Below are 25379 nucleotides of genomic sequence, written 5' to 3' on the forward strand. Positions count from 1 at the left end.
TGGTCATCTGAAAGGAGGTCTCGCCACGTATGCCTCAATAAAAACCATAAGCTCAGTTAAAGAACTGACGATGAAGTATACATCTAACAACAGGATTAATGTAATTCAGATGTCGATAGCAAGCCCTAAGAAAATCAAACAACAGGTGGTATTGGTTAACACCTATATACATCCCAGCAAGAAAAAAATAGGTGCAAAATCTCTAGTGTCGGAATTGATGAGGATCATGACAGTAGTGACAACACTACATTGCATTGTCTCAGGAGACTTCAACATGTCCCTCTCCGGGAAAGCCGGTAATAATAACTCGACAGAACAACAACTACTCGAATGGGGGATCTCACGTCTGGAAGAAAGCAAGTGGGGTAAACAAACCAAAGTATCTAAAGTCTTACTGACGGAATTAACAAGTCTGGGGTTGATAGCATTAAACGGTAGACTCCCAAGTGATTGCCCCCAATCAGCAACCTTCCATAATATGGTGACAAGTTCAGCAATAGATTACACTTTTATATCCTTACCACTTTTCAAATTAGTAAGCGATGTTATGATTGGAATACTGGATTGTAGCGATCACTTACCACAAGAGTTTATACTGGAGGCCCAGGGAACTGCGCAACCTTTCCCAATTGAAATTCAAGCTTTAACAGTAACATCAAACCGTAGGAGATTACAATTTAAAATAAGGGATCTGGAGAAATATCAGGAGCTGGCAAAAATTTGCTGGGAAGAACACAAAATGAACGATGGCGTCAATATCAATGCCTGGAAGAATTTCTTAGAAAGCCACAGCTCAGCTTATGCTAAATCAAACACAGCACTAGCTATAAGTGGAATTAAGAATCAACAAAGACTGCCTATTGGGGGCAAGAGCGAACAAAGAATGAACCCTTCATCAAACCAAGCCCTGTACCTCAGGCAAATAAAAAGGGAAATCAACAGAGTAATTTGCAAACTGCGCCAGAAAGGTCCCGATATAAGCTTACAGATGGAACTGAGGAACCTAAAGTGTAGAAAGAACAAAATTACTTGGCAAATAAAGCATGAATCTACAGAGAAGATATGGGCCAAACTATTATACGACGTGAACACTAATAACAGTGTGAGATACTGACGCACAGTGAATAATTTAGACAACCCAAGGGCTTATGAAATTAATTCACAGATAACAGAAGATGATTGGGTAGAGTATCTGTTGCATCATTTTAACAAAGAAACACACGAAATTACCCAAGACACCACTGCCTCCCAGTGTTATTTGCAACCACGAAAGAACTTAGGTGATGAGAATCACATGTTATTCACAATTAAACAGATCAAAAATCGAATTTCAAAGGGCAGGAAAGAGGGTGCCCCTGGGCCAAATGGAATTCCACCAAGTCTATACAAGCAGGATCCAGATTACTGGGCCGAACAACTACGGCCCCTTTTTAAAAATATCCTGGAAGTGGGAAGAATCCCAGACTCCTGGAAGGGATCTATTATTTCCCCCATTTTCAAAAAAGGCAGTAAGAACCAAGCAAAGAATTACAGGCTAATAGCCCTCATTGACATAGATGCAAAATATTTTGCAGGTCTAATACTGGAAGAACTTACCGAATGGGCATCAACGAAAGGGCTAATTCCCATTAATCAAACAGGTTTTAAAAAAAACAGGGACAACGACAAACTCTCTACTAATAGATGCCACAATAAAAATCAAGAAGCCACTATTTGTCTGTTTTATTGACTATACGTCTGCCTTTGACAGCATTGACAGGGGGAATCTTTGGGCCAAACTATCAGGCTGGAAAATAGACCCGCAACTTTTAAACCAGCTAATTGCACTTCATTCTGATACATGGATCCAAATAAAACTACGATCCGGCAGCAGCCTGTCAAGTAAAATAACGACCACCAAGGGGCTGAAGCAGGGATGTGTCCTTGTACCGACCTTGTTTAACCTCTTCCTGTCTGATCTTTCAGCAGAGCTCAATAACTGTATCCACCATGCCCCAAATTTAGGAGGCCTAACAGTGTCAAACTTACTGTATGCGGATGACTTAATACTGATTAGTCGAACTCCAGTTGGTCTTCAACATCTTTTAAGCACTACAAGCAGCTTTTCAGACAGAAACGGGCTAGAGATATATTTGGAGAAGTCAAAAGTGATGATCTTGAATTGAAAGCAAACACGCCAATCTCAATGGGAACTTAGGGGAAAATTGCTGGAGGTGATCGATGAGTACAAATATCTGGGTATTAGTTTTGACAGAAAGGGATCTTTTGGACAACACAAAGCAATGATCAGAGCTAGAGGGACTGCACTGGCCGTACACTAAAAAGTATTAAGCAAAAAATAACAGGCCCAGATCTAACGCCTCTGTTAGAAGTCTTTCGAGCAAAATTGCTTCCTACCATCACTTACGGAAGTGAATGCATGAGAGGAAGGGACGAGACAGTTCTGGACAAAGCAGTGTCAAAATCAATTTGAATAATTTTTAACCCCCCCCCCAGTATATCTCTCCAGCGCAGCTATGGCTAGAATTTGGCCTTCAAAAACAGCAAGTAGCACGTAAGGGTGCTTAAGTTAAGTGCTGGTACAAAATAAAGGGAGCAGAGAGTTGCTCTATGAACTCATTCTTATGGAAAGAGCTGAACAAGAACAAAGACAGTCCAGCTTCGGGCTACCTACAAATGGCAATAAACTATCTAGCCCTACAAGATCTCTCGGAGATCAATGGGCCGCATAACATTTTTAAACAATTAGTAAATAAAAAAGTAAAGTCATTATCTCTGGAAGAAGATAAATCTGCCCTGACCAAGGGGGCCCACGGGTGGTTTGTTATTCAGAGTTATATAAGGCCCGTGCCACAAGTCTACTTGGGAACAGGATTCTCAAGGATCGTGAAGGAATCATATTTGAAATTGAGGATGGGTGTTGTACCAGTAAACCAGCACCTCCCTCCTTGGCAAAGGTTAGAAACAACTGCGAACTGCAGAATTTGTGGCGATTCCAAAGATGATATCCTCCACTTGTTGTGTAGCTGCAGGGGCCTAGACAAAGAGCGCAAACTGCTATTCAAACCATTCTGGAACTCGAGAGGGATCCGAACTCGCAGTCAAGCATTAAAAGCCTGTTTTGATGGAAGAGACATTGAGTTAGCATGCAGAGTAGTCAAATTTATAAACATGGCAAAAGCTATCTCAAATCCAACTCTTATATAACAGACTAAATATAGAGGCGGAAGCTGCAAAATCCAAATTGTTACATACTGTTTCTAATTAGATATCATAATCCAATTTTCCCCCCTACTGTTACACCTGAATAGAATGCAGGGCACTGCACACTCGGCATAGACTAAGATCATAATAGTTAAATCAGGAGCTTTCTCAGTTTCTTGTCCCATTACATTTGTTAATAATATATGAGATTTTTAACCAAACGTTCTTAAAATAACAAACGTTCTTAAAATAACGCTTATTGTAATATATGTTGAGGTTTCTTTTATTGAAGTATTTGTATATGTGGCTTCATTTAAATGTGTTCTTTTGCAAAGATTTTAATTATTCAGGCAATAAAGTTTTTTTTTTTTTTTGCTTATTAGTTGGTGTTATGTTTTCCTCTGGGCAACTCGTTTCCATGTCTGCACTGTCTCGAGTTTCCAGAAATGCTTCATCTTGGCCTGGCTCATTGTTAGAAATTGGGTTGTAGGTTGACGACGGTATGAGCCATGTTTAAGCAGCAACCACAATCCTAGTCAGGGTATGAAACAGGCAAACCCAAAAATAACCCGTGCTAACCCCAAGGTGGATTTGCACAAAGCAGCCAGGCTTAACTTAGAGGCAATGTGTAAAGTATTTGAGCACCACTTCAAACAGTAAAACAGCGAAAACCCCAAACAAAAAGATTCTACATCAGGTTAGAACAATAGATATGATTTTTATGGATAAAACAAGACCAAAATAACAATCATCCAATAAGTAGAACTTGAGTTATTAAGTTTTAAAGAATAATCTGTAAAATAGCACTTAGAAGCAATAAGCACTTATTTGGGATTTCTGGTCGCGCCGGATCGGGACAAAGTCAAAATTTCAGGCCGACTGCGCTGGATCATAGGCTGGATACAGAGAGCCAGTGAGGGCTGCTGAACAAAGGTACCTTGATCCTGATTGTGTCGACATCAAGGATGTGGGGTGCAGCCGAGGCAATGAGTTGGTGCCAATCCATGCAGCGGTGGTGATGCCCCAGTCCTGATCCAGACTTGGGTATCTTCTCTTGTTTCACATCACTTCACTACAGTAGGCTTTTCTTGCCACATCTCTAGGAGACTAATTACAATTTCCCCATAATTTTCCGACCTTTGTGTGAAGTTCTGTTTACTCATCGGTCGCTATTACGAGTGTTATAATATTTAACACATTCTATTAGGATGCGTTAAATTTATTTATTTTTATTTTTATATAAAAGGTTTTATATAGCGCTGGCCAGACCCGAGGGTATCGGAGCGCTTTACTGCAGATACAGGGGAGAAATCACATAAAAGAGACAAAGGTAAGCATACGTGTTCAAAAGTCCCAGTGTGCTGTGCACCATTGAGGTAGAGAGGTCCTGAGGTAGTCTCGTTGCATGCACAAAGTCTTGGGCTAAATCTCCCTCCGAGAGGAGGTGAACGAGGAGGGGTTAGGAAGTGGAGGAACAATGACAAGGGTCTGTAAAGTGCAGGAGGAGGTATGGTGGTGGAACATTGCCTGGTGGCTGCAGAGTGCAGGCTTGTGCGTTTCGGATCTCAGTTCGAGAAGGCACGGTTGAGGTCGAGGTCTTTTAGGAGTCTTGAATTTTATGAAGGAGGGGATAGTCCTGATAGCAACTTGGATGGAGTTCCAGATTTTGGGTGCGTTGCCAGCGAAGGATCGTGACACGGTTTTTTGTTTGCGTGTTTTCAGAGGGATGAGTAAGAAGGTGTTGGAACTCCTGAGGTTTCTTGACTAGCCGGCTTTCTTGAGTTTGGAGGCCAGGTATTCCGGTTTCCCTTTGTGCAGGGCTTTGTGCATGAGGCATGCCGTTCTAAAGCTGACACGCATTTCGACTGGGAGCCATTTTAGTTCTCTGAGAGCTGGAGATAAGTGGTCATATTTTTTAACTCCGGTGACCATTCTGGCAGCAGCATTGAGAGTTGTTTTGAGAGGCGCTAAGTGGGAACGAGCTATACCGGGGAGGACTCCATTCCCATAGTCAAGTCTAGATAACACCAGTGATTGGGTGGCTTGTTTGAGGTCCATGGGTGTGATGAAGTGTTTATTTTTGTTGAGAAGCTTCAAGGTGAGGAAGGCACTCTTCGCGGAGATCTTAATGTGTTTGGTCATGCTTAGTTTTTGGTCGAGGGTGATTCCTATAGATTTTAGTTAGTTTGCCAGGGTGAGATTACCGCTAAGAGCATCGAATGCTTTCAGCCACTCTATGATTTGAGGGTTTTCTTCTTTGTTGGAGATGAGGAGGATTTCAGTTTTGTCTTGATTTAGTTTAAGGTGGTTAGTCGATAGCCACTGTTGAACTTCTCTAAGAGTGTTTTTGAGTCTTAGAATGTTGTTAATGGAGGAGGTTTCCAAGTAGATCTGGGTGTCGTCTGCATATAGGTGGAAGGGGATGTTGGCTTTTTTCAGAATGGTGGTGAGGGGTTCCATGCATATGTTGAACAGTTGAGGGGAGAGCACTGAACCTTGGGAGACGCCTCTGTTGACGGGGAGTAGGTCGGACATAAAGGATTTGATTTTTATACATTGGGAGCGGTTGTGAAAGAAGGAGGAGAACCATTGTAGGACCACCTTGTCCGCACCTACCCGGTCTTTGAGAGCCTTGATGAGAAGATTGTGATCAACTGTGTCAAAGGCTGCCGATAGGTCTAGGAGGATGAGTAAGCAGCATTGGTCAGTATCAAGGGACTTGAGGATGTCATCCACGATGTTAAGGATCGCGGTTTCGGTGCTACAGCCTTTTCTGAAGCCCGATTGGTGGTGGTCAAGCAGGTTGATGTTGTCAATGTGCTGGTTCAGTTGAAGGAGAACGCATTTTTTGAGGATTTTGGCTAGGGAGGGGAGGTTGGAAACAGGTCTGAAGTTGTTCATGTCGTTGGTGTCTAGGCCTGGCTTTTTATTTATTTTTTTATTTTTTTATTTCAAATATTTTTTATTGATAAAGAAATAGAAAAATGACAACGACATACAATAAGTGACAATAAATGACAATAAATGACATGTGCATTCCCCGAACAAACAGACCCATAGTACCTGAGAGTTGGCAAGTCTATAGATGAGTCACCCCCATCACGGACATATATGGAGTCATATTCCTCAAGCACATAGTAATAAAATCCGTAAGTCAGGACAATAATTCTGACCCTCACGTCCGAGTAACATGGACGAACTTATAACAAATGGAATTAAATTAAATTAAATTAAATTAAACTAAGATATGTCATGAAACCATGTTCAGCCCCCAAATTCCGATTGCGCTATGTTGAGTGAGCACCATAACTGCCCATGCCTTATTTCATGTGTGTTACCTTTCCGAGTCCGCCACGTCCCTTACTCTATAGCCTTATCAGCCATAATTCCGCCTCTTCCATTCCATTCAGGGCGGGTCAAATGAGAACGAAGATCTGTCTAGGGATTTCCATAGCCTCCTATGGGGAGCGCGCCACGGGGAGGAGTGTAGAGCTGGATTGTCAGCTCCTCTTGAAAACGAGAGCCATTCCTGCCAAACCCTGAATGAGACCTCAGAGGCGCTTTTCCATTTACATAGTACTACCTTACAGGCTAGAGTAAGCAAAATATCTAACAATAGGCCTGGCTTTGAGGCAGTCTGGTATGATGCCGGTTTTCAAAGAGCTGTTTATGATTTCACACCATAGTGGTGCAAGGGAGAGTTTCAGCTTTTTAGTCAATTGGGTAGGTACAGGGTCGAGGATGTGGGATGAGGGATGAGGGCTTGGAGGAGGAGATTAGTTTGAGAATCTCAGCTTCAGGTACGGGGTTGAAGGATATCCAGGCTTTCGTGGGGCGCAAGCTCGTGGTGTTTTCTACTGTTGGGGCTAAGTTTTTACAGGAGGGATTGAGGTTGATGTCAAGTGATAGCTCAATCTTGGTGATTTTGTCATGGAAGAAGTTGGTGAAGTTGTCACACAGGTCTTTGGAGGCCTGGACTGGGGTCGCAGAGGTCTTGGAGGTTTGTTGCCGGATGATGTTAAAGAGCTCTTTTGGCCTATTTTTCGCATTCTCAAGAGCGGAGCAGAAAAAGTTGTTTTTTTCATTGTTGATATGTTTTTGTAGTTCCTTCTTGCTGTTTTGAGTTTCTCGCAGAGGCTGGAGGAGGGATTATTTCTCCATAGACGTTCTGTAGCTCTGAGTTGTCTCCTTTCGTCGTTAATGTCCTTGATGAACCAGGATCTGGAGGGGATGTTCCTGGATTTTTTCAGTTTCAGAGGGGCTAGTTGGTCTAAGATGGAGGACATAGTTGTGTTGTAGTGGGATGTGAGTTCAGTTGTGGAGAGACCGTCTGGGGAGATGGGCAGGAGGGTGCTTATTTTTTCTTGTAAGTCGACTATGTTGATCTGGGTTAGGGTTCTTGTCCATGTGGGGGGGTCTTGAATGGGAGGTTGGCAGATGATCGGTTGCGTGATGCGGATAGGATTAAGTGGTGGTGTGACCAGTCAACCGGTAGGATGCGGTCTATTGTGATTGCGTCACATTGGGCGATGATGGCATCCAGGGTTGCCCCTTTGATATGAGTTTCTTCTAAGCAGTGCTGGGTAAGGTTGTTGGTATGTAATAACGCGTTCAGGTTTTGTATTGGTGTGCTCTTTTTATCATTCCAGTACAGGTTGAGGTCGCCCAGAATTAGGTTGCTGTTGTCTTGGAGAGAGCATTGAGCAATCAGGTCTGACAGATGATCAGTGAATGTGGTGGTGTTGCCTGGGGGATGATATAGGAGATGGCAGTGTAGTAATTTGTTATTGCTGGAGTTAATGTTGGCAGTTAGGCATTCGAAGGAGTTATTGTTGAAGGTATCAATTTCGGTCACGGCCAAGTTGTTGTTGTGAATGATTACTAAACCCCCACCTTTTTGGTCTTTTCCATCTTTGTTGATGATAGAGAAACCCAGGGGTACGAGAGTATCCATGATTGGAGGTGAGGTGTCATTTAGCCAGGTCTCGTGATGAAGGCTATGTCTATGACATGGTTGAGGATGGATTCAGCTAGCTCTACGGCGTGTTTAGTGGCTGATATGCAGTTTATGAGCATGCAGTTGGAAGGGGATGTCACTTTTTTAGGTTCTTTTCTAAGTGGAGCAGTAGGGATGTTAATGAGGGAGGCTGCGGATCTAGGGGGTTTTGGAGTGGAGTGATCACTTCTGAATCCAGTGAGTTCCCGAATCGAGGATTGAGGGATGTGAGTAGAGGGGGTGGTGTAAGAGGAGGCCAACTCGGTCGCTTCATCAGAGGACATAGCTTCCATAGTTCTATTAGGCCTCGGTGAATGGCTCGCAAGCGGGGATGAGGTCCAACTGGGTCGCGGAGCCTTGGGGAACATTTGGTGTGTGTGGTTGGAGATGGTGGGAGTACAGTGGGGGTTTATGGGGGGCTTAAGGAGTGTAGCGAGGTTGTTTAGGATTTCATCTCTTCTTGGGGGGGGGGATTCTGGGTGGGGTATTCCAGGAGGGGAGAACACCTGACAATGTTGTGTTGTTTTCTGGTATTTGTTGTGCTGTCAGTTATGGCTATGGGATTAGGCACGGGGTGAGGGGGTCATGTTGTGATAATTGCTTTCTTTTGCAGGTTAGTATAGGAAGGTGGTTGGAAGACTTAGACTGAGTATTTAGGTCGAACAGTATTGTTTGAGGGAGATTATGCGTGGGGGGCTGTTCGAGGGGACGGATCGGCGCAGGAGGGGGCACCTTGTTCTTGGTGCTAGAGGTGCTGGTGGTGGCTCGGGGAGGAGCCTAGGTGTTTATGATAGCGGGCACATGAATGGTGTGGGTGTTCTGCTGGGGGATTGGTTGTCTGGGTAAAAGCGGAGCGATGGCAGGGGGGGATGTGTGTGAACGATGTTATTCTGCAGTGAGGGCAAGAGGAGGTCAAATGCCTCAAGGTTGACATTGTTAGCTTGAATCAGGACTGTGCCGTTGGAGTAAATGGCCACAGAGGTGTTCCCACATCGTGTCATGTGGTTCGGGATAGAGAATGATAGTTTGCAGCTATGGGGTGTACTGGTGGTTTTGGTAATGTGGAGTTTTGATCTAAGGATGGAATTCAACTTGTCGGGCCTTTCCGTGTGAAAAATGAGGTCCATTTTTACTTGACCTTTGAAGGAGCAATGATATATGTCAGCAAATAGTGACTCTGGGTATTGCCTGATCAGGTTGGGTTTGAGTTTTTTTTTTGCTTTGGGTGAGAGGTTGAGGGGAAGACTGATTGAGAAGGAGTTGGGGCCGTTTGGTTTTACGTAGGGTGAGGTGAGGGGGTTGGCGTAGGTTGACGATGAGGCTCGTTTCTTTCGGGCTAGGTGTGTTACGCTAACACAGGGGTCGGGGTGGGTTGTAGTGAAGGACGGGACTGATAGCAAGGTCTACTTCAGGGCATAGGCGGGCCCGCGTTGCATTATAGTGAGGTCAGGTGGGGCGCATCAGAGGTGGGCATAGATGAGTGTGTGTCTCTGAGGAGTCGGGTGTCTTTGCAGTCTCTATGATGCAGGGACCTTTTTGGTGGCCCTTTTGGGGCCAGTCCCTGAGTGACATGTCAAACCCGCAGAAGTTTAACAGGGGAACACATACCGTATTTTCAGTATCATGTGGATTTTGGTGCATTAAACACCAAAACTACTTGTTATTCCCCATAAACTCTTAATATGAGTTATTTATTTCACCCAATGAATAATGTACCTGTAGTTTCTTCATTTATCAGTGGTGATAAATATTGCCTTAGCTCGTAATCAGGGCCTTTGGGTTAGGTAAACAACGACACGTTACTTATTGGGTATGATAAAAAAAACTATTTTGAGTTCATGGGAAATAACATGCAGACTTTGGTGTTTAATGCACCAAAATCCACATGATACAGTACATACTGTATGATTTTTCCTGTTAAATTTCAACAAGTTTAACCTGCAGAAATGTAACGAATGGTGGGTTTTTTAACGTATTCTATAATTATGGGATGCGTTAAATAAAACCAAACTCATAATTCCGTTCCTTGTGTAAGCAGGGGTTCATGTGAGGGGCAGAATTTAACGGGTCACTGATAATTAGACCCTTAGTCGGGATCTGATCTACTCAGCACTTCATGATGTCGACATAACATAACAATTTTTTTTAAAAGCAGACTAACTTCACCATTAAATCTCCGCATTGACACGCCAGGGGTGTCCTTTGTCGCCCCTGATCTTTGAGCTATACAAGGAGCCGTTGGCACAGCGAGTCTGAGAGCACCCACAAATCACGGGCATCCATTTTGGGGGTGACGTACAAACTATCAGCCTGTACACAGATGACGTTCTAGTCACCCTAGCGGACCCGGAGACGCCCTAGGAGCCTTTCTGGGTGAACTGGACATTTCGCAAAGGCCTCCGGGTTTAAAGTAAATATCACGAAATCCACGGCCCTAAATCTATAGCTATCACCACAGGCACAGACACGCCTCCAAAGTCGGCACCCCATACAGTGGTCTGACGAGACAGTCCCATATCTGGGAATTCACTTGGCTCCTACGCTACAGGCCAGGGTGCCGGTAAATTACGCCAAACTACACACTCAAATCTGCACAGACCTGCAGCTGGGGCGCATTTCAGCTATTAAAATGACTATCCTTCCCAAAATCCTCTACATCTTCCAGACGCTCCCCCTGCAGCCACCCACTGGCTGGCTGCGTCGGGTACAGTCGGAGCTCTCTCTTTTCATTTGGCAAGGCCGCAAACCAAGAATAAAGAGGACTGTTACCACTTTCCCACCTAATGAAGGGGGCCTGGGGATTCCAGATATCACACTCTATTACAAAGCCGCCCAACTGCGGCATCTGGTTGAATGGAGCTTCACTGAATCGGAGAAACACTGGCTATTCCAGGACCAAACAGTGGTGGGCACTTCTCTTTTGAAGATCCCTTTCCTTAAGAAATTGCAGAGACCACCCAATCTTTATGCGTCATACATTACACTCACCACATTATCAACATGGGACCAGACCAACAGGAGACACGGACTGACTACCTTCCCCACACCTTACACCACTTTTCGACAACCCCGACTTCAGCCCTGGGATAGGCGAGAAGTCCTTTAAACAATGGAGAGCCACAGAGTGCCGTGCACTGTGCCATTTATTTGATGTGGAAGGCTTCATCTCCTTCACTCAGCTTGGATCCGATTATAGCCTGCCCGAGTCCGAAAGGCTGCGATATCTGCAGTTAAGACATTGGGACACTGAACAACAGGACGCAGGTGCACAGACACCTAACCCCTATGAATGGTGGCTGGTTACAGGTTCCTCAAATAAGAAACTGTTCTCTGACCTATATAAAATGCTACACACTCGATACACATGCATATATAACGCAGGACGTGCGCGCTGGGAGAGGGACCTCGGTCGCGAACTCCGTAGCAAAGAATGGGAAGGGGTATACTATAGGGCGCAACACACCGCGAGTCATATGGGCCTCACAGAAACACTAACCCAACTAGCATCCTACTGGTATTACACTCCTGAACGGCTACACCAGGTGGACCCCAAGCACAGCGCAGAATGTTGGAGTGGGTGTGGGACAAAGGGAACGTTGGTCCATCTCCTATGGGACTGCGAGCACCTACAACAATACTGGTCTCAAATCCTGTATGAAATTGACAAACACCTCGACACAGAACTCTCCAGGCTTCCTGCTTACGTTCTATTGGGCGTCCGAAACCCCCTCACATATCCCCTAAAATCTAGAAGAGGGTGGCAGATTGCGATAGCATTGTGTACGGCCACACAAAATATATTGCTACATTGGAGGACCCCTCGGATCCCCCCACACACAGGTTGGCTTCAGCGGCTGTGGCACATACTAGGGATGGAGAAGATCTCACTCACGCTGGCAGGGAAAGGCCCGACTTTTAGCGAGCACTGGCAACCATTCTTGACTCTCCATGCCCAAGAAGTTTGGGAACTAACATGCCTCCGCCTGCAAAGACTTACTTCATTAGATACGATTACCCGGCAGGATCTGCCATAACAGCGATACCTCACATTGCAACATGATACCCAACATACGGTGGACGGGGAAGGGGGGTGATCCTGGGAGGGGGCGGGCGTATTACTGTTAATTCTATGTTTACTTTCCTTGATATTGTCGGCACTAAATGTTTACCTCTGGGTTCTGCGTAACCCACATGCTGAGCCTTTTTTTGCATATCACATGAGCTATACTGGCTGCTGATTCAATAAAAAGATTTAAACCATAAATCTCTGCATTGCATCCTCTTAATACCATTCTTTAAACCTTGATTTCCCAGCTCTTAAACATGTCTTCAAAACTCCATGTATCCCTTTGAACATCAACACTTCCTCAAGTTGTTAGCGTCAGCCATCTTTGAAAGAGGCAGTCCTCCAGTTCGTTCCTTCTTCGCCTTCTCAGAGGTACAATATCCGTAGCCCATGCACTTTACAAATACAGTATTTCCTTTTGTTTCAGTGCCATCACCCGGTGGTACAAAGAACGGTGTCATCTGCCGGTCCTGCATAGATGCATCTTCCACTTCCTGTTATACTTCGGAAACCATGACGTGTACTGGAGTGGAGACAAAGTGCACTCATTATTCTGTCACAACAACCTCTGGTGAGCCTCTCTGTTCTTTGACGTGACTTTTACTCAAGTGCTAATTCTAATGTTGAAGGTCGTTTTCATTTTTGGCGGAAATTAACTCAATTTTCTTTTAGAGCCTGCGGTATATTTACAAGCCCCTATCGCTACAGGAATGTCACTTAGCGTGAAAGGGGTAGGCAATGGGTGTTACGGTGGGAGTTTCGCAGCAACACCCATTGATTGTGATGCTGTCCACTATTTAAAAGGGTGGCCTAAATAGGAGGCAGTGCCAAAATTAAGACCAGGGAAAACGTGGTCTCAACATGGCAAAATGAGGAGAAATGCACATAAGCAATCATTAAAAAATGACGATTTGCAACTTCAATGTGTGCTGCACAAAGCAGCACACATAGCTCCAGGGCAAGGGAAAGCACAGGGGTGCGTCATATTCTTGTGACTATGCATTCCTGTGTTTTTAAACGATGCAGCGCAGCAATGCGAAATCTGCTGCAGCGCCACATTTCTTTGCGAATATATCCCAATGTTTTCATCCTAACATGCGACGTGGCATGCTTGAGTACCACAATGTGTATTTAAAAAATGTACCAGTTTTTTTATTGCTGTTTTAATGTTTAGAAACAGTTTTCTGAAGATGATTCTAGGTTGGGTCTGCACTCCCTCAAGATGGGACGTTAGTTGCATGCACGTATACTGTAATGACATGTATAATATGCATGCCAGGGATTGTATTTAATTATACTATTAATGCCCATGACTAATAATTAATTTACAGGGCTTAATTACTGTCCAGGTTGATAGTACTCATTTTATTAATCTCTGCAAAAAAGGCTTTTACTTGACAAGTAAATAAATGTGTAACTGTTGCAGATAGGTTGTTGCTTGCGGTCTGCATACTCAGGTGGTATATTGCCATTCTCTTGTTGTGGATACTGATGCTGTTCTACTGGTACTCGGAGATAAACCTAATTTGACCATATTTTACTAACATTTGAGGGAATCATGCTCTGTGTTGATGGTCGGGTAATGCATGTTGCCTGTAGACAGATATTTAAGCGAATTATAGTCATGTATTTCTCCTGGGTATTCTACACATACATGTTGAAGTGCAAATCTGCATCATAGGTCAGATACGCTTTTGATAGAATATGTTTATTTTCGTTGGTGTCAGTATCTTCTACCTGTCCGTAAGTGGCACCTGTTGGATGCGGCTGGAGTTTAAGGCTCTGATAGCCGAGGGGAAAGAACCAATCGAATAGATTAAGCAGTTTACATCTGCGAGAAATGTGATGGTTCAAACAACTGGGCATACCACGACATTCTTCATCTGTTTCAGGACGTGGCAGGGTAATGGGTGTGTAATATCATGCCCCATTCTGATGATATGTTTATACAAAACAATGGGGCTTATTCACATGAAAATGGTGCATCGCGGTGTTGCAAGCAATTTTGCTGTGCTGAGCTGCATCATATTGAAAACACATGGATGCTCCATATTAACAATGCAGGCACACTTGCACCAATGTATTTATCTTCATTGCACCACATTAACATCTCCTCTTGAAAGGAGTTAGTTTTTGGCTCGGTCTAATGTTTACAGTGCCTTGTAAATTTGGACCAGTGTCAAAAAGCCATCGGTGTTGCTGGGCACGCCCAAAGCAACACCAATTGTATGCCGCTTTGCTGCAAAAAACTGCTATGCAGAGGGCCATATTTGCAAAGCTGTGTTAAGCTACAGAAAGTGGCTAAGTCCACCCTTGTAAATATGGGCTTGCATCGAGAGGCACCTGAGCGTCAAAAAAAGTGATGCTTCAGTGGCACTAGGGACTTGTAAATATGTCCCAATGTGTTAGTAATGCAGACCTGTCAGCAGCTTTAGGACTTTTAATGGTCCTGAGGTTGAGGTTGCCTAAGTAGTTCCTATTGGTTGGCCCGGGGGAGCATTCGGAAAGACCAGGAAGTGTCCTTCTCCGGTGTACATGGTTGTTTGTTGATCATTTCTCCCCACATGCACTTACCACTGCAATGTATAGTGCCTCCTGTTTTAAGTTGGTTGTAATTTTCTGTTTTAAATTCACTGCTGTGGCACTGCTAATAGCACCTGCAATCCAATAGGTTTACCAGGCTCATGGTCTGATTGCATCCACCCTTCATGAAACGTAAGGCACCAAATGTGCATTGTCTCCCATTGTGATACTAATATTGTCATTTGTGTGGGACATTGTTCAGCATTCTGTCCATCATTTGTTCTTTTTGCTTTTTTCACACTAAGTGGCTATGGGTATGCCCAGACGTGGGCCCTGTGCTCACTGTGCCTCTGGATTCCAGCTAGTTCGGCGGATGAAGGGTGATACCCCGAAACCGGCCCCAGGATGGTTGTTTCCAGTCCAGGAAGGACCTGGCCTGGCAGTTCAGCCTGGACTGCTCCATGGGGAGCAGGGTCAAGACTGATTTGCATATGGCTGGGCCCAAACTGGTGTGTCATTATGGGCAAAAAACATTGGATTAAACCCAGATCTATAACTAGGGGTAAATGTTTGCATTGTTCAGCATATCATCCATCATCGGTTCTTTTTGCTTTTGTCACCCTAAGTCAGGGGTACTCACAAACTTTCTCTTCGGGGCCAAATTTACAGTGTGGTTTGTGGCCGAGGGCCGCACCTTGGGGACGGGGTCATTGGGGGAGGGACGGGGCTAGTGCAACAAAAAAAACTGTGACCATGAGGTGGAACACAGGTCCCTGCAGCTGACGCCTTTGTCCACTGAGCCACCGGACCCGGCATACACATATCTCTCTCTCTCCCTCTCTCTATCTCCCTCCCTCCCTCCTCTGTCTCCCTCCATCCTCCGTCTCCCTCCCTCTCCCTCCGTCTCCCTCCCTCTCCCTCCGTCTCCCTCCCTCTCCCTCCGTCTGCCTCCCTCCTCCGTCTCCCTCCCTCCTCCATCTCCCTCCCTCCTCCATCTCCCTCCCTCCTCCGTCTCCCTCCCTCTCCTTCTCCCTCCGTCTCCCCCTCTCTGTCTCCCTCTCTCTCTGTCTCCCTCCCTCTCTGTCTCCCTCCCCCTCTCTCCCTCCCTCTCTCCCTCTCCTTCCCTCTACGTCTCTCTCTGTCTCCCTCCGTCCTCTGTCTCCCTCCCTCTCCCTCCGTCCTCCGTCTCCCTCCCTCCTCCGGCTCCCTCCCTCCTCTGTCTCTCTCCCTCCCTCTCTGTCTCTCTCCCTCCCTCTCTGTCTCTCTCCCTCCCTCCCTCTCCATCTCCCTCCCTCTCCCTCCCTCTCCGTCTCCCCCTCTTTCTCCCTCCCCCCTCTGTCTCCCTCCCCCCTCTGTCTCCCTCCCCCCTCTGTCTCCCTCACTGTCTCCCTCCCTCTCTCTCCCCCTCTCTCCCTCTCCCTCCCTCTCCGTCTCCCTCTGTCTCCCCCTCTCTGTCTCCCCCTCTCTGTCTCCCCCTCTCTGTCTCCCTCCCTGTCTCCCTCCCTCTCTCTCTCCCTCCCTCCCCCTCTCCCCCTCTACCCCTCTTCCCCTCTCTCCCTCCCTCTCCGTCTCCCTCCCTCTCCCCGTCTCCCTCCCTCTCAGTCTCCCTCCCTCTCAGTCTCCCTCTCTCTCAGTCTCCCTCCCTCTCCGTCTCCCTCCCTCTCCCAGTCTCCCTCCCTCCCCGTCTTCCTCCCGCTCCCTGTCTCCCTCCCTCTACCCGTCTCCCTCTCTCTCCCCGTCTCCCTCTCTCTCCCATCTCCCTCCCTCTCTCCGTCTCCCTCTCTCTCTGTCGCCCTCCGTCTCCCTCTCCGTCTGTCTCTTTGCCTCTCTGTCTGTCTCTGCCTCTATCTGTCTGTCCCTGTCTCTGCCTATCTGTCTCTGTCTGTCCCTGTCTCTGTTAGTCTCTATCTCTATCTGTCTCTGTCTGTTTCTGTCTCTCCCTACTGCCCTCTGTCACCCTCTGTCCCCTTACCCGACTCTCACACCCTGCTGTTCTATTGTCATTCTTTCTCACCTCTCCCCTCCCGTGTCCCCCCGCCCCCCTTCCTTTGCTTGTGTGGCAGCTGAGGCAGCTTCCCTTCCAGGGCACACACACAGCCCCACCCGAGTACTTCACAGGTCTTTAAGAGACCATTTGCATGATAACGAGGCTTTGTTGTCTTTCACCTCTTAGCGCCCCAGCAGCTCCACTCGGACTATCGCTTGAATCCCCGGGCCCCCACAGAGCAGAGTCTGTGTTTGCTGACACTGTTAAAAAAATAAAAATAAACACCGGTACGATGTCTGCAAGGTCCGCGGGCTGCCAAGAAACGCTTGTCGGGCCGCTGGCGGCCCATGGGCCGTACTATGAGTACCCCTGCCCTAATTGATACAGGTATGCCTAGATGTGGGTCCTGTGATCACTGCGCCACTTAATTCAGGCCAGCCTTGCTGATATGGGGTGATACCCCGAAACCGGTCCCAAGTTGCTTGTTTTCTGTACTGGGAGAACCTTGCCTGGCAGTTCAGGTAGGACTGTTCCCATAGGGAGCAGGGTCAAGACTGATTTGCATATGGCTTGGTCCAAACTGGGGTGGCGTGGTGAAGAAAAAAACAATGGAATTAAGCCAGATCTGCAACTGAGGGTGAATGTCTCTATTGTTCAGCATTCCATCCATCATCTGTTTGTTTGGCTTTTATCACCTTAAGTAGAACGGGTATGCCCAGATGTGGGTCCCGTGCTCACTGTGCCACTCGATTCAAACTAGCCTGGCTGATGAGGGTGTGATAACCCCAAACCGGTCCCAGGATGCTTGTTTCTGGTCCATGGAGGACTTTGCCTGGCAGTTCGGGCTGGACTGTTCCCATGGGAGCAGGGTCAAGACTAATTTGGATGTGGCTGGATCTAAACTGGGATGGCGTGGTTAGAAAATAGATGATGGATTAATCTCTCTAGGCCAAATGACAAGGGCGCCGCCCTTCTCAACTTGCTTGTTGACAACAGTCGTATTCTTCTTAAGATCATTAATGGCCATCTGTTGTTTTACAGGTATTTTCTGTTTAAGAAAAGATTTCTTCTTCTCCAATTGGCTAATAGAGGACAAAATCACATGTTGATAGGCCCCAATTTCTTTTGCCCTAGACAGATGTATTTAACCGAAGGTAGGAACCAGGTGTACAATCAAGAATGGCACCGCCAAGTTAGGGAAGACCCTACAAGATCAAAACAAGAACTCATAACTGGAATACTGAAGGCTGGACTCGATGGAGGATTCTTGGGCCCAAAATAGTTTGATTATCTTTCCCAAAAATTTCCAAGGATTCCGGTAATTTATTTTTTGCCAAAAATTCATAAGAGGCAAATGTCCCTCCAGGGAGACCAATAGTCTCGGGCAGTGATTCCCTGCTGGAGTCAATTTCGAAATAGGTCGATTTTTTTCTTGAAGCCGTTCTTGAAAGATGTGCCATCATACTTGAGAGATACCACTGATTTCATCACCAAAGTGGAAGGCCTAGAGTTTGACGACCGAACACAATGGATGGTTTCTTTTGGTGTAACCTCCCTGTATACACAGATACCAAAGGATGAAGCGTTACAAGTGATTGAATGCTATCTGGAAGATAGACCATGTCCACAACTAGCCGAGGTGCCGCTGAAGAGAAACTACTTCAAGTTTGAAGACTTGTTCTACATCCAGGTGAAAAGGACTTCCATGGGTTGTCCCTTTGCTCCAGAAATGGCGGTCGTCTATATGGCCAAGTATGAAGAACGAATCATTTTTAGGAACAATCCGTTCAAAGAAAAATATTTGCAGTGGCTGCGATATATAGATGACATCTCTTTTGTACCCCGCCTTTGGCGGGGTACAAAAGAGAAATTGGAAATATTCTACGGTTGGCTCAACACGCGCCATGAGGATATATAATTCAGTCTGAACATGAGTAACACCAGCTTGACGTTCCTTGATGTGGAGGTTTCCCCATATGATAAAAGGTTGACAACTTCACTGCACCACAAGACGACTGACAAGAATACCATCTTACATCACAAAAGTGCTCCTCCCAGGAGTCTGAAAGAAAATCTTCCGTATGGTGATCTGTTACAGATACGAAGAAATTGCTCCATAAAAACAGATTATGAACAGCATGCAGCTATATTCCGCGAACAAATGATTGTGAGGGGATATCCCAAGAAAAGGCTGAAACATGCAATAATAAGAGCTTGGTACACGCCCCACGAGGAATTCTAGCAAAAGAAAGTAAAATCACCTTTGGACAGATTGTTCGGCGTTACAACATTTGGGCCAGACACCAATAAATTCAGCAAATTGTTCTAAAGAATTGGCATCTGTTAGAAAATTTGGACTGCCCATTCCAGAAACCATTGTTTGTCATGAAGAAAAATTGGAGTATTGGCCAGCAAATAGTTCAGGCAGACAGTTTTCCTGCATGAACAAAAAGCAGTTTACGAACCCAGTGGCAACTTAAACCGGTGGAGGGCCATCATAAATGTGGAAACTGCACTGCTTGCGATTCTACAATTGAAGGATCCGAATGTATACAAAATGCAAATCAAATGGGGACATTAGTAGTTTACTAATTGTAAAACTAAAAATTTTGTTTATGCTGTGCTTTGCCCATGTTCCAAACCAACAGATCAATCAACGCATCACACAACATCATTCAAGAATAAAAAACCTATGGTTGAGCAATTTATTGAAACATCCCATAGTGAAAGGGACTTCAAGTGGACAGTGCTGTCTGCTCTAGATACAACTAAACGTCTAATGGGCATTGATGCAGCCCTATTACAGAAAGAAACTCATCTTATATTGAAATACAATTGCACAGTCACAGGTCTTAATGGTATGACAGAACTCACTAAAACCTAATAAGTATTAACAACTACACATCCCAGAATGCCCCTTTTTGGCTGTCAGAAGTTGTTGTTCTGAACCGCATTGTGATTGGATGCGAGTTTTGCACTACAGTCCCCATGAATACTTGCGCATGAGCGCGCGCAATACAGTTCTAACTTGAAATACCCTCTGTTATTCACTATTTACACTCGCTGATCGGAAGAGCAGTGAAACTGACATGCGCTACAGAAAGGGTGGGCCTGATTCACAGAACTAACTTAAGACAAAATCCTAAACTTACTACCATTTTCGTATTCACAGAAGGCACTTACCCATTTTGGTATTCACAGAAGACACTTACTCACTTCGGTATTCACAGAAGTTAGGAGACCTAACTTTAGGACTCCTAAATGCCTTCTGTGAATACCAAAAGTCTTAAAATTTGGATTTCTCTCAGTTTAGGATTCCTAAAGTTAGGACTCCTAACTTTACTACTACTAAACTGAGAAAAATCCTAATTTTAAAACTTTCGGTATTCACAGAAGGCATTTAGGAGTCCTAAAGTTAGGAGTCCTAACTTTACTACTACTAAATTGAGAAAAATCCTAATTTTAAAACTTTCGGTATTCACAGAAGGCACTTAGGAGTCCTAAAGTTAGGAGTCCTAACTTTACTACTACTAAATTGAGAAAAATCCTAATTTTAAGACTTTCGGTATTCACAGAAGGCATTTAGGAGTCCTAAAGTTAGGAGTCCTAACTATACTAATACTAAACTGAGAAAAATCCTCATTTTTAGACTTTGGGTATTCACAGAAGGCATTTAGGAGTCCTAAAGTTAGGACTCCTAACTTCTGTGAATACCGAAATGAGTAAGTGCCTTCTGTGAATACCAAAATGAGTAAGTGCCTTCTGTGAATACCAAAATGGTAGTAAGTTTAGGATTTTGTCTTAAGTTAGTTCTGTGAATCGGGCCCTAAGTGTGGCCCCCGCTTTCATGCTGAGCAGTCTGCCGGCATTGAGCTATTACTAAAACTGTGGTTGGAATCTGCCTCCTGATTAATTTGAGAACACTGACTGATGGTTACAACTAAATATACCATCAGAACACCTTGACACCAATTAAGATGAAGCCCTGATGAGAGTCCCAGTACCCCATGCCTGGGCCTCGAAACACGTTGGCATCTTTAAGCACGGAGGAACTGTTATGTTATGTTAAATAAATTTATATCACGCTCAGCTACTCGGCAGAGTGTCCCGGCGCTTGCAGAGGTAAAGGCAGAGGTTACCAGAGGGACATCTAAAAGAGGAAAGTTTTAAGCTTTTTCTTAAAGATAACATGATCCTGAATGCTCCACAGAGCCAAGGACAAAGCATTCCAGGCCAAGCTGGCTTTCCTGACAAGTGAACAACCACCCAGCCTTTGACGATTGAATCTGGGGGTCTGCAGCAGAAGTTGAGAAGAGGAGCGCAACTGTATCACTGGAGTGTAAAAGACAAATCTCTCCTGAAGATAGCTGGGGCCCCTGCCATAGAGGGCACTGTGGGCAATGGAGAGCATTTTGAATTGAATACGAGCCTCAACAGGGAGCCAGTGCAGAGAGCGCAAATGAACACGCGCACTGCACCTATTGGACAAGCCTAGCAGGAGTCCGGCTGCAGAGTTTTGCACATCCTGCAATTTTCTTAAGAAGTAACCAGGAATGCCCACATAAAGGGCATTGGCGTAATCTAGGCGAGATAAAATTAAAGCACAGACCACTGTTTCTTTAGCAGGTCCAGGAAGAAAGGGGAGAAACTTTCTCAGTGCTTTCAAGGTGCCAAAACGCGTCCCAACGAGCTTCTTAACTTGTGTGGAGAAATTCAGATTTTCCGAAAACCAAATCCCTAGATTTTTAGCAGTATTGTTACCTGCGCTAGGCAGGGGGAAGCCAGGAGGCCACAGCTTCGCTCTGAAATCAACCGGAAAGGTCCCATACAAGAGAACCTCTGATTTTCCTTTGTTGCACTTCAGCTGAGCCTAGGCCAGCCAGTGGAAAATGGAGGCTAAACAGTGTTGCGCAGACTGGACAGATTAATCGTCTCTTCCCCAAGAAAACAAGAGCTGGGTGTCGTCAGCATAGGCCATCACCTTAGCCCCAAATGATTCTGCTAGAAAAACGAGCGGTGTAACATAGATGTTAAATAAGAGGGGACTAAGGGATGACCCCTGCAGAACACCAGTAGCCATCTGCTGAGGCTCAGAGGCACACGGAGGAAGCCAAACCTGCTACGTTCGTGCTTCGAGAAAGGACCTAATCCAGCCCCAGATAGAACCAGCGATGCCTATTTCCGAGAGGCGGTTAAGGAGCAGGGAATGAGGCACTGTGTTGAATGCCGCCGAGAGGTCTAGCATAACCAAAGCTGCCCTCTCGCCGGTATCCAAACACTCTTGAATTGCCTCTGCCACCTCTACCAGAGCTGATTCTGTACTGTAGGCTGCCCGGAAGCCAGATTGAGCCGGATGCAGCAGGCCGAATGCCTCAACAGCTGATTAGTGACTACTTTCTCGCAAACCTTTTCTAAACTTGGCAGGAGCGAGATTGGCCTGTAGTTCCCGGGTATAGATGGATCGAGAGACAGCTTTTTAAGAAGAGGGAGAATCAGTGCCTGCTTCCAAGAAGTTGGAACCGTGGCCTCTCGAAGGGACATGTTGATGATTTGGTTGACTTCAGGGTTAATAATGTCAGCAGCAGCAGCCAGGAGTCTGGTGGCACAAGGGTCATTAGGAGAGCCAGACTTCAAAGCTTTAAGAATTTTTAGCGTATCAGATAGATCTTCAGGAGCGAAAGTTGACAGCATATTGGATGTGCCAGCCGTCAAATGGACGGACAAGGAAGCTGTAAGCTCTCCCACAGGGGCAGAAAAAGTAGCTTGGATACTACATATTTTCTCCACAAAAAACTTAGAAAGAGTGTTGCACCAGGAGTCTGATACTGGCATCGCTCGCACCAATGCGCTGAGGGCATGACATTTTCAACAATGGCAAAGATTTATTTCGAATTATTATTAGCCAGGGCAATGCGTGAGGCATAGTAGAGGCTTTTGGCAGCTACAACGGCGGTGTAATAGCTTTTATTTTTGCCCTAAGTGCAAGTTTGGGCGCGGAACCATAGCCACTGGAGCACCAGGTCCTCTCCAAAACCTTGCATTCGTGTTTAAGGGCTTTCAACTCGTGGGGGAACCATGGTTTGGAGGGCGAGTCTCTTGCCAACTTAGGTCGACAGGGAGCGGCAAGAGCGGACACTGAGTCCAAGATCCAAGATTTAAACCCATTAACATACCCCTCCAGGCTATCTTGGGGGGGAGGCCTGGAGGCAGCCAAGGAGCTGATAAACTGGTGAGGGTCAATTTTGCTGTAAACCGGTGAGCGATGACAGCCAGCCGACTGAACTGGCCGCAGGGTTTCCCAGGAGAAAAAGATCGGGAAATGGTCTGTCCAGGAGACGGGCAAAGGTTTATCAACCTGAATCGCAAAATTTGAGCAGATGGGGTCAAGTGTATGACCCCCTTGATGAGTCGGACACGTGACCGATTGTAGTGATTCGAGGAAAGCAGATGACTCACACGCCTCCTGATGATCCAAATGAAGATTGACATCCCCAAGAATCAAATAATGTGAAAAACGCAGTGCTCGTTCGGCCATAGCGTCTCCACATGATGTAAGAAAAACATTTGGCGTACCTGGGGACGGTAAATAAGAGACCCACCCAATGTGAAGTGGGCTGAAAGCTTCACGCTAAAATCCAAAGCTTCACACTCACCCCAGAGGCTTGAAGTTTCGCTATGAAGAGCCCAATTAGCTCTGAACATAATAGCGAGGCCACCACCCTTGCCTACTGGGCGATCAGCCCGATGTAATTTGTAGCCAGAGTAACAATGGGGTTGGATGAGACATCCAACCAAGTTTCAGTGATAAAAAGAAAGTCCAATGAGTGGTCAGAGACCAGATCAAAAATGTCCATGTAATGCTACCTTACTGATCTAGCATTAATCAAGGCAGCTTTGATAGGCGGTGGCCTAGATGATTTTTTTGTCATGGTGCTCAAAACAGGCTCACATGTAGGCTTAAACCCGCAATCTGGACAGACAAAAGTCACATTTGAAAGCGGAGAGTAGCTGCCATGTGAGGGGCAAGGTGGAAGTCTAAAATTTATAAGGAATTCACTGTTTAAATAGATTTTCTTGCTGCTTGCAAGCCCCTCCCGGACAGCATTTCTGGCCCTGGGCGCGGACGGGCTTGCATTAGGCGTGCCTTTGGCGCGCCAGCGGCGCACCAGTTGTGCGCGTCCGAGGGGAGGCCATTAAATAGTGTTTGGCTGATGGGGCGTGCAGTGACTAGAGCGCTGTCGGCAAAAGCCTCGAGGCACATTCAAGATGGAGACTGGACGGGACTTGCCTCGACAGTGCAAAAATGCGGAAGAATCAGGAGTATAACACACTCCATTTAAATTAAAAGCATAGCAGCAAAAATATTACACATAAAAATCATTTCCCATCAGTACACCCCAAAAATTCAATTTTAAGAGGATTTCCTAGTAGAACAGAGCAAAAACGGAGCCTTTACCAAAGCGCTGCTCGCCCCAGCAAAGCCTGTTAAGTAGTGTTTGGCTGATGGGGCGTGCAGCGACTAGAGCGCTGTCGTCAAAAGGCGCGAGGCACGTTCAAGATGGACACCGGACGAGACTGTGAATTATTAAATGTCATTGTTTGAGGGAAATGGACTGAAAAATTATCCCCAGCTTGCACATATAAATTTGTTCCCCGTGTTAGGCATTTCTTTGGTGTGACACATTAGATAGTTCCAAGATTTGCTTTTTTGTTAATTGATTTGGTGTATATAAAATGGTGCTTTTTGAATTATTGCACACAAGGATGTTGCATTTCATTGTTTGCCTATGAATGTCGTTCGTGAATTGTTTAAATATATTATCTGTTGATGTGATTTGAAAATTGGTGTTTCCTTTTCGTTGCATTTGAAATCCCCTTAAAATACATGAAAATAATTTAAAAAGGAATGGTTAAATAAAAACAAACATTCAAACAGAAAAGGCGGTTGTTTGATTGTTTCTCTAAAGTAAGAGCATAAGCTGTGAAGGAGTCAGGTACCTTTCTTGCATTTGATAGTTATTACGGCCCTACCTGGCCCCTGTCATTTGGGCCTAACCCCTTTTGTGGTGACTTTTAGAAAGTTGGCATTGTCTTATTTGAACCCTTCAGTGACTCGGCCTGTCTCCGAAAACACGCCTGAGTTGAGTGACAGCTGGGCATTGTGCATTCCCTCTAGAAAATCACACAAAGGGAAAAGGGGCGCCATGCACCTGAATAGCGCTGTGCCTGTCCCCAAATAAAGAGCTGCATACCCGCAGTAGTGAGTCTGGAGCCATGGTAGTAAAGACAGGGATCTTGTGATCTTCAAATGCCTCTTTAATATCTCCCCCACTTCAAAGGCACATTTGGATATAGGTACTGGACCCTTGATACCACCAAATGAGAACTCTACTGGAACCTAGGACATTCTGCCAGGAAGAAGAGCTGCTGTGCTGTAGGAGCAGCTGCCACTTTGCTAGCTGCATTGATGCATTGGCCTGCTGACTGCTGATTGCTGTGCTACAGGAGGGAATGCCACTTTGCTAACTGGCTTTGCTGTGTTGGCCTGCTGCCTGCTGCTTCTTGCCTGGGAGTGAGAAGGACTGCACCTGCTCTCTACATCC

At 45.6% G+C, this 25379-nt stretch overlaps 1 protein-coding gene and 1 long non-coding RNA gene across 2 annotated transcripts in view; one reads left to right on the forward strand and one right to left on the reverse strand.

The window, feature by feature from the left end:
- LOC146808879 (phospholipase A2 inhibitor and Ly6/PLAUR domain-containing protein-like) overlaps nucleotides 1-25379 on the forward strand; it is a 217234-nt gene that overhangs the window by 189085 nt on the left and 2770 nt on the right. The window contains exon 4 of the mRNA XM_085615692.1: nucleotides 12694-12837. Coding sequence (XP_085471818.1) covers nucleotides 12694-12837 — 144 coding nt within the window. The remainder of the gene's footprint in view (nucleotides 1-12693; nucleotides 12838-25379) is intronic.
- LOC146808880 (uncharacterized) overlaps nucleotides 1-25379 on the reverse strand; it is a 90756-nt gene that overhangs the window by 5599 nt on the left and 59778 nt on the right. The gene's annotated exons all lie outside the window — the stretch shown is intronic.

The sequence above is a fragment of the Triturus cristatus genome, chromosome 7, assembly GCF_964204655.1.
Source record: "Triturus cristatus chromosome 7, aTriCri1.1, whole genome shotgun sequence".
In the NCBI taxonomy this organism is placed as follows: Eukaryota; Metazoa; Chordata; class Amphibia; order Caudata; family Salamandridae; genus Triturus; species Triturus cristatus.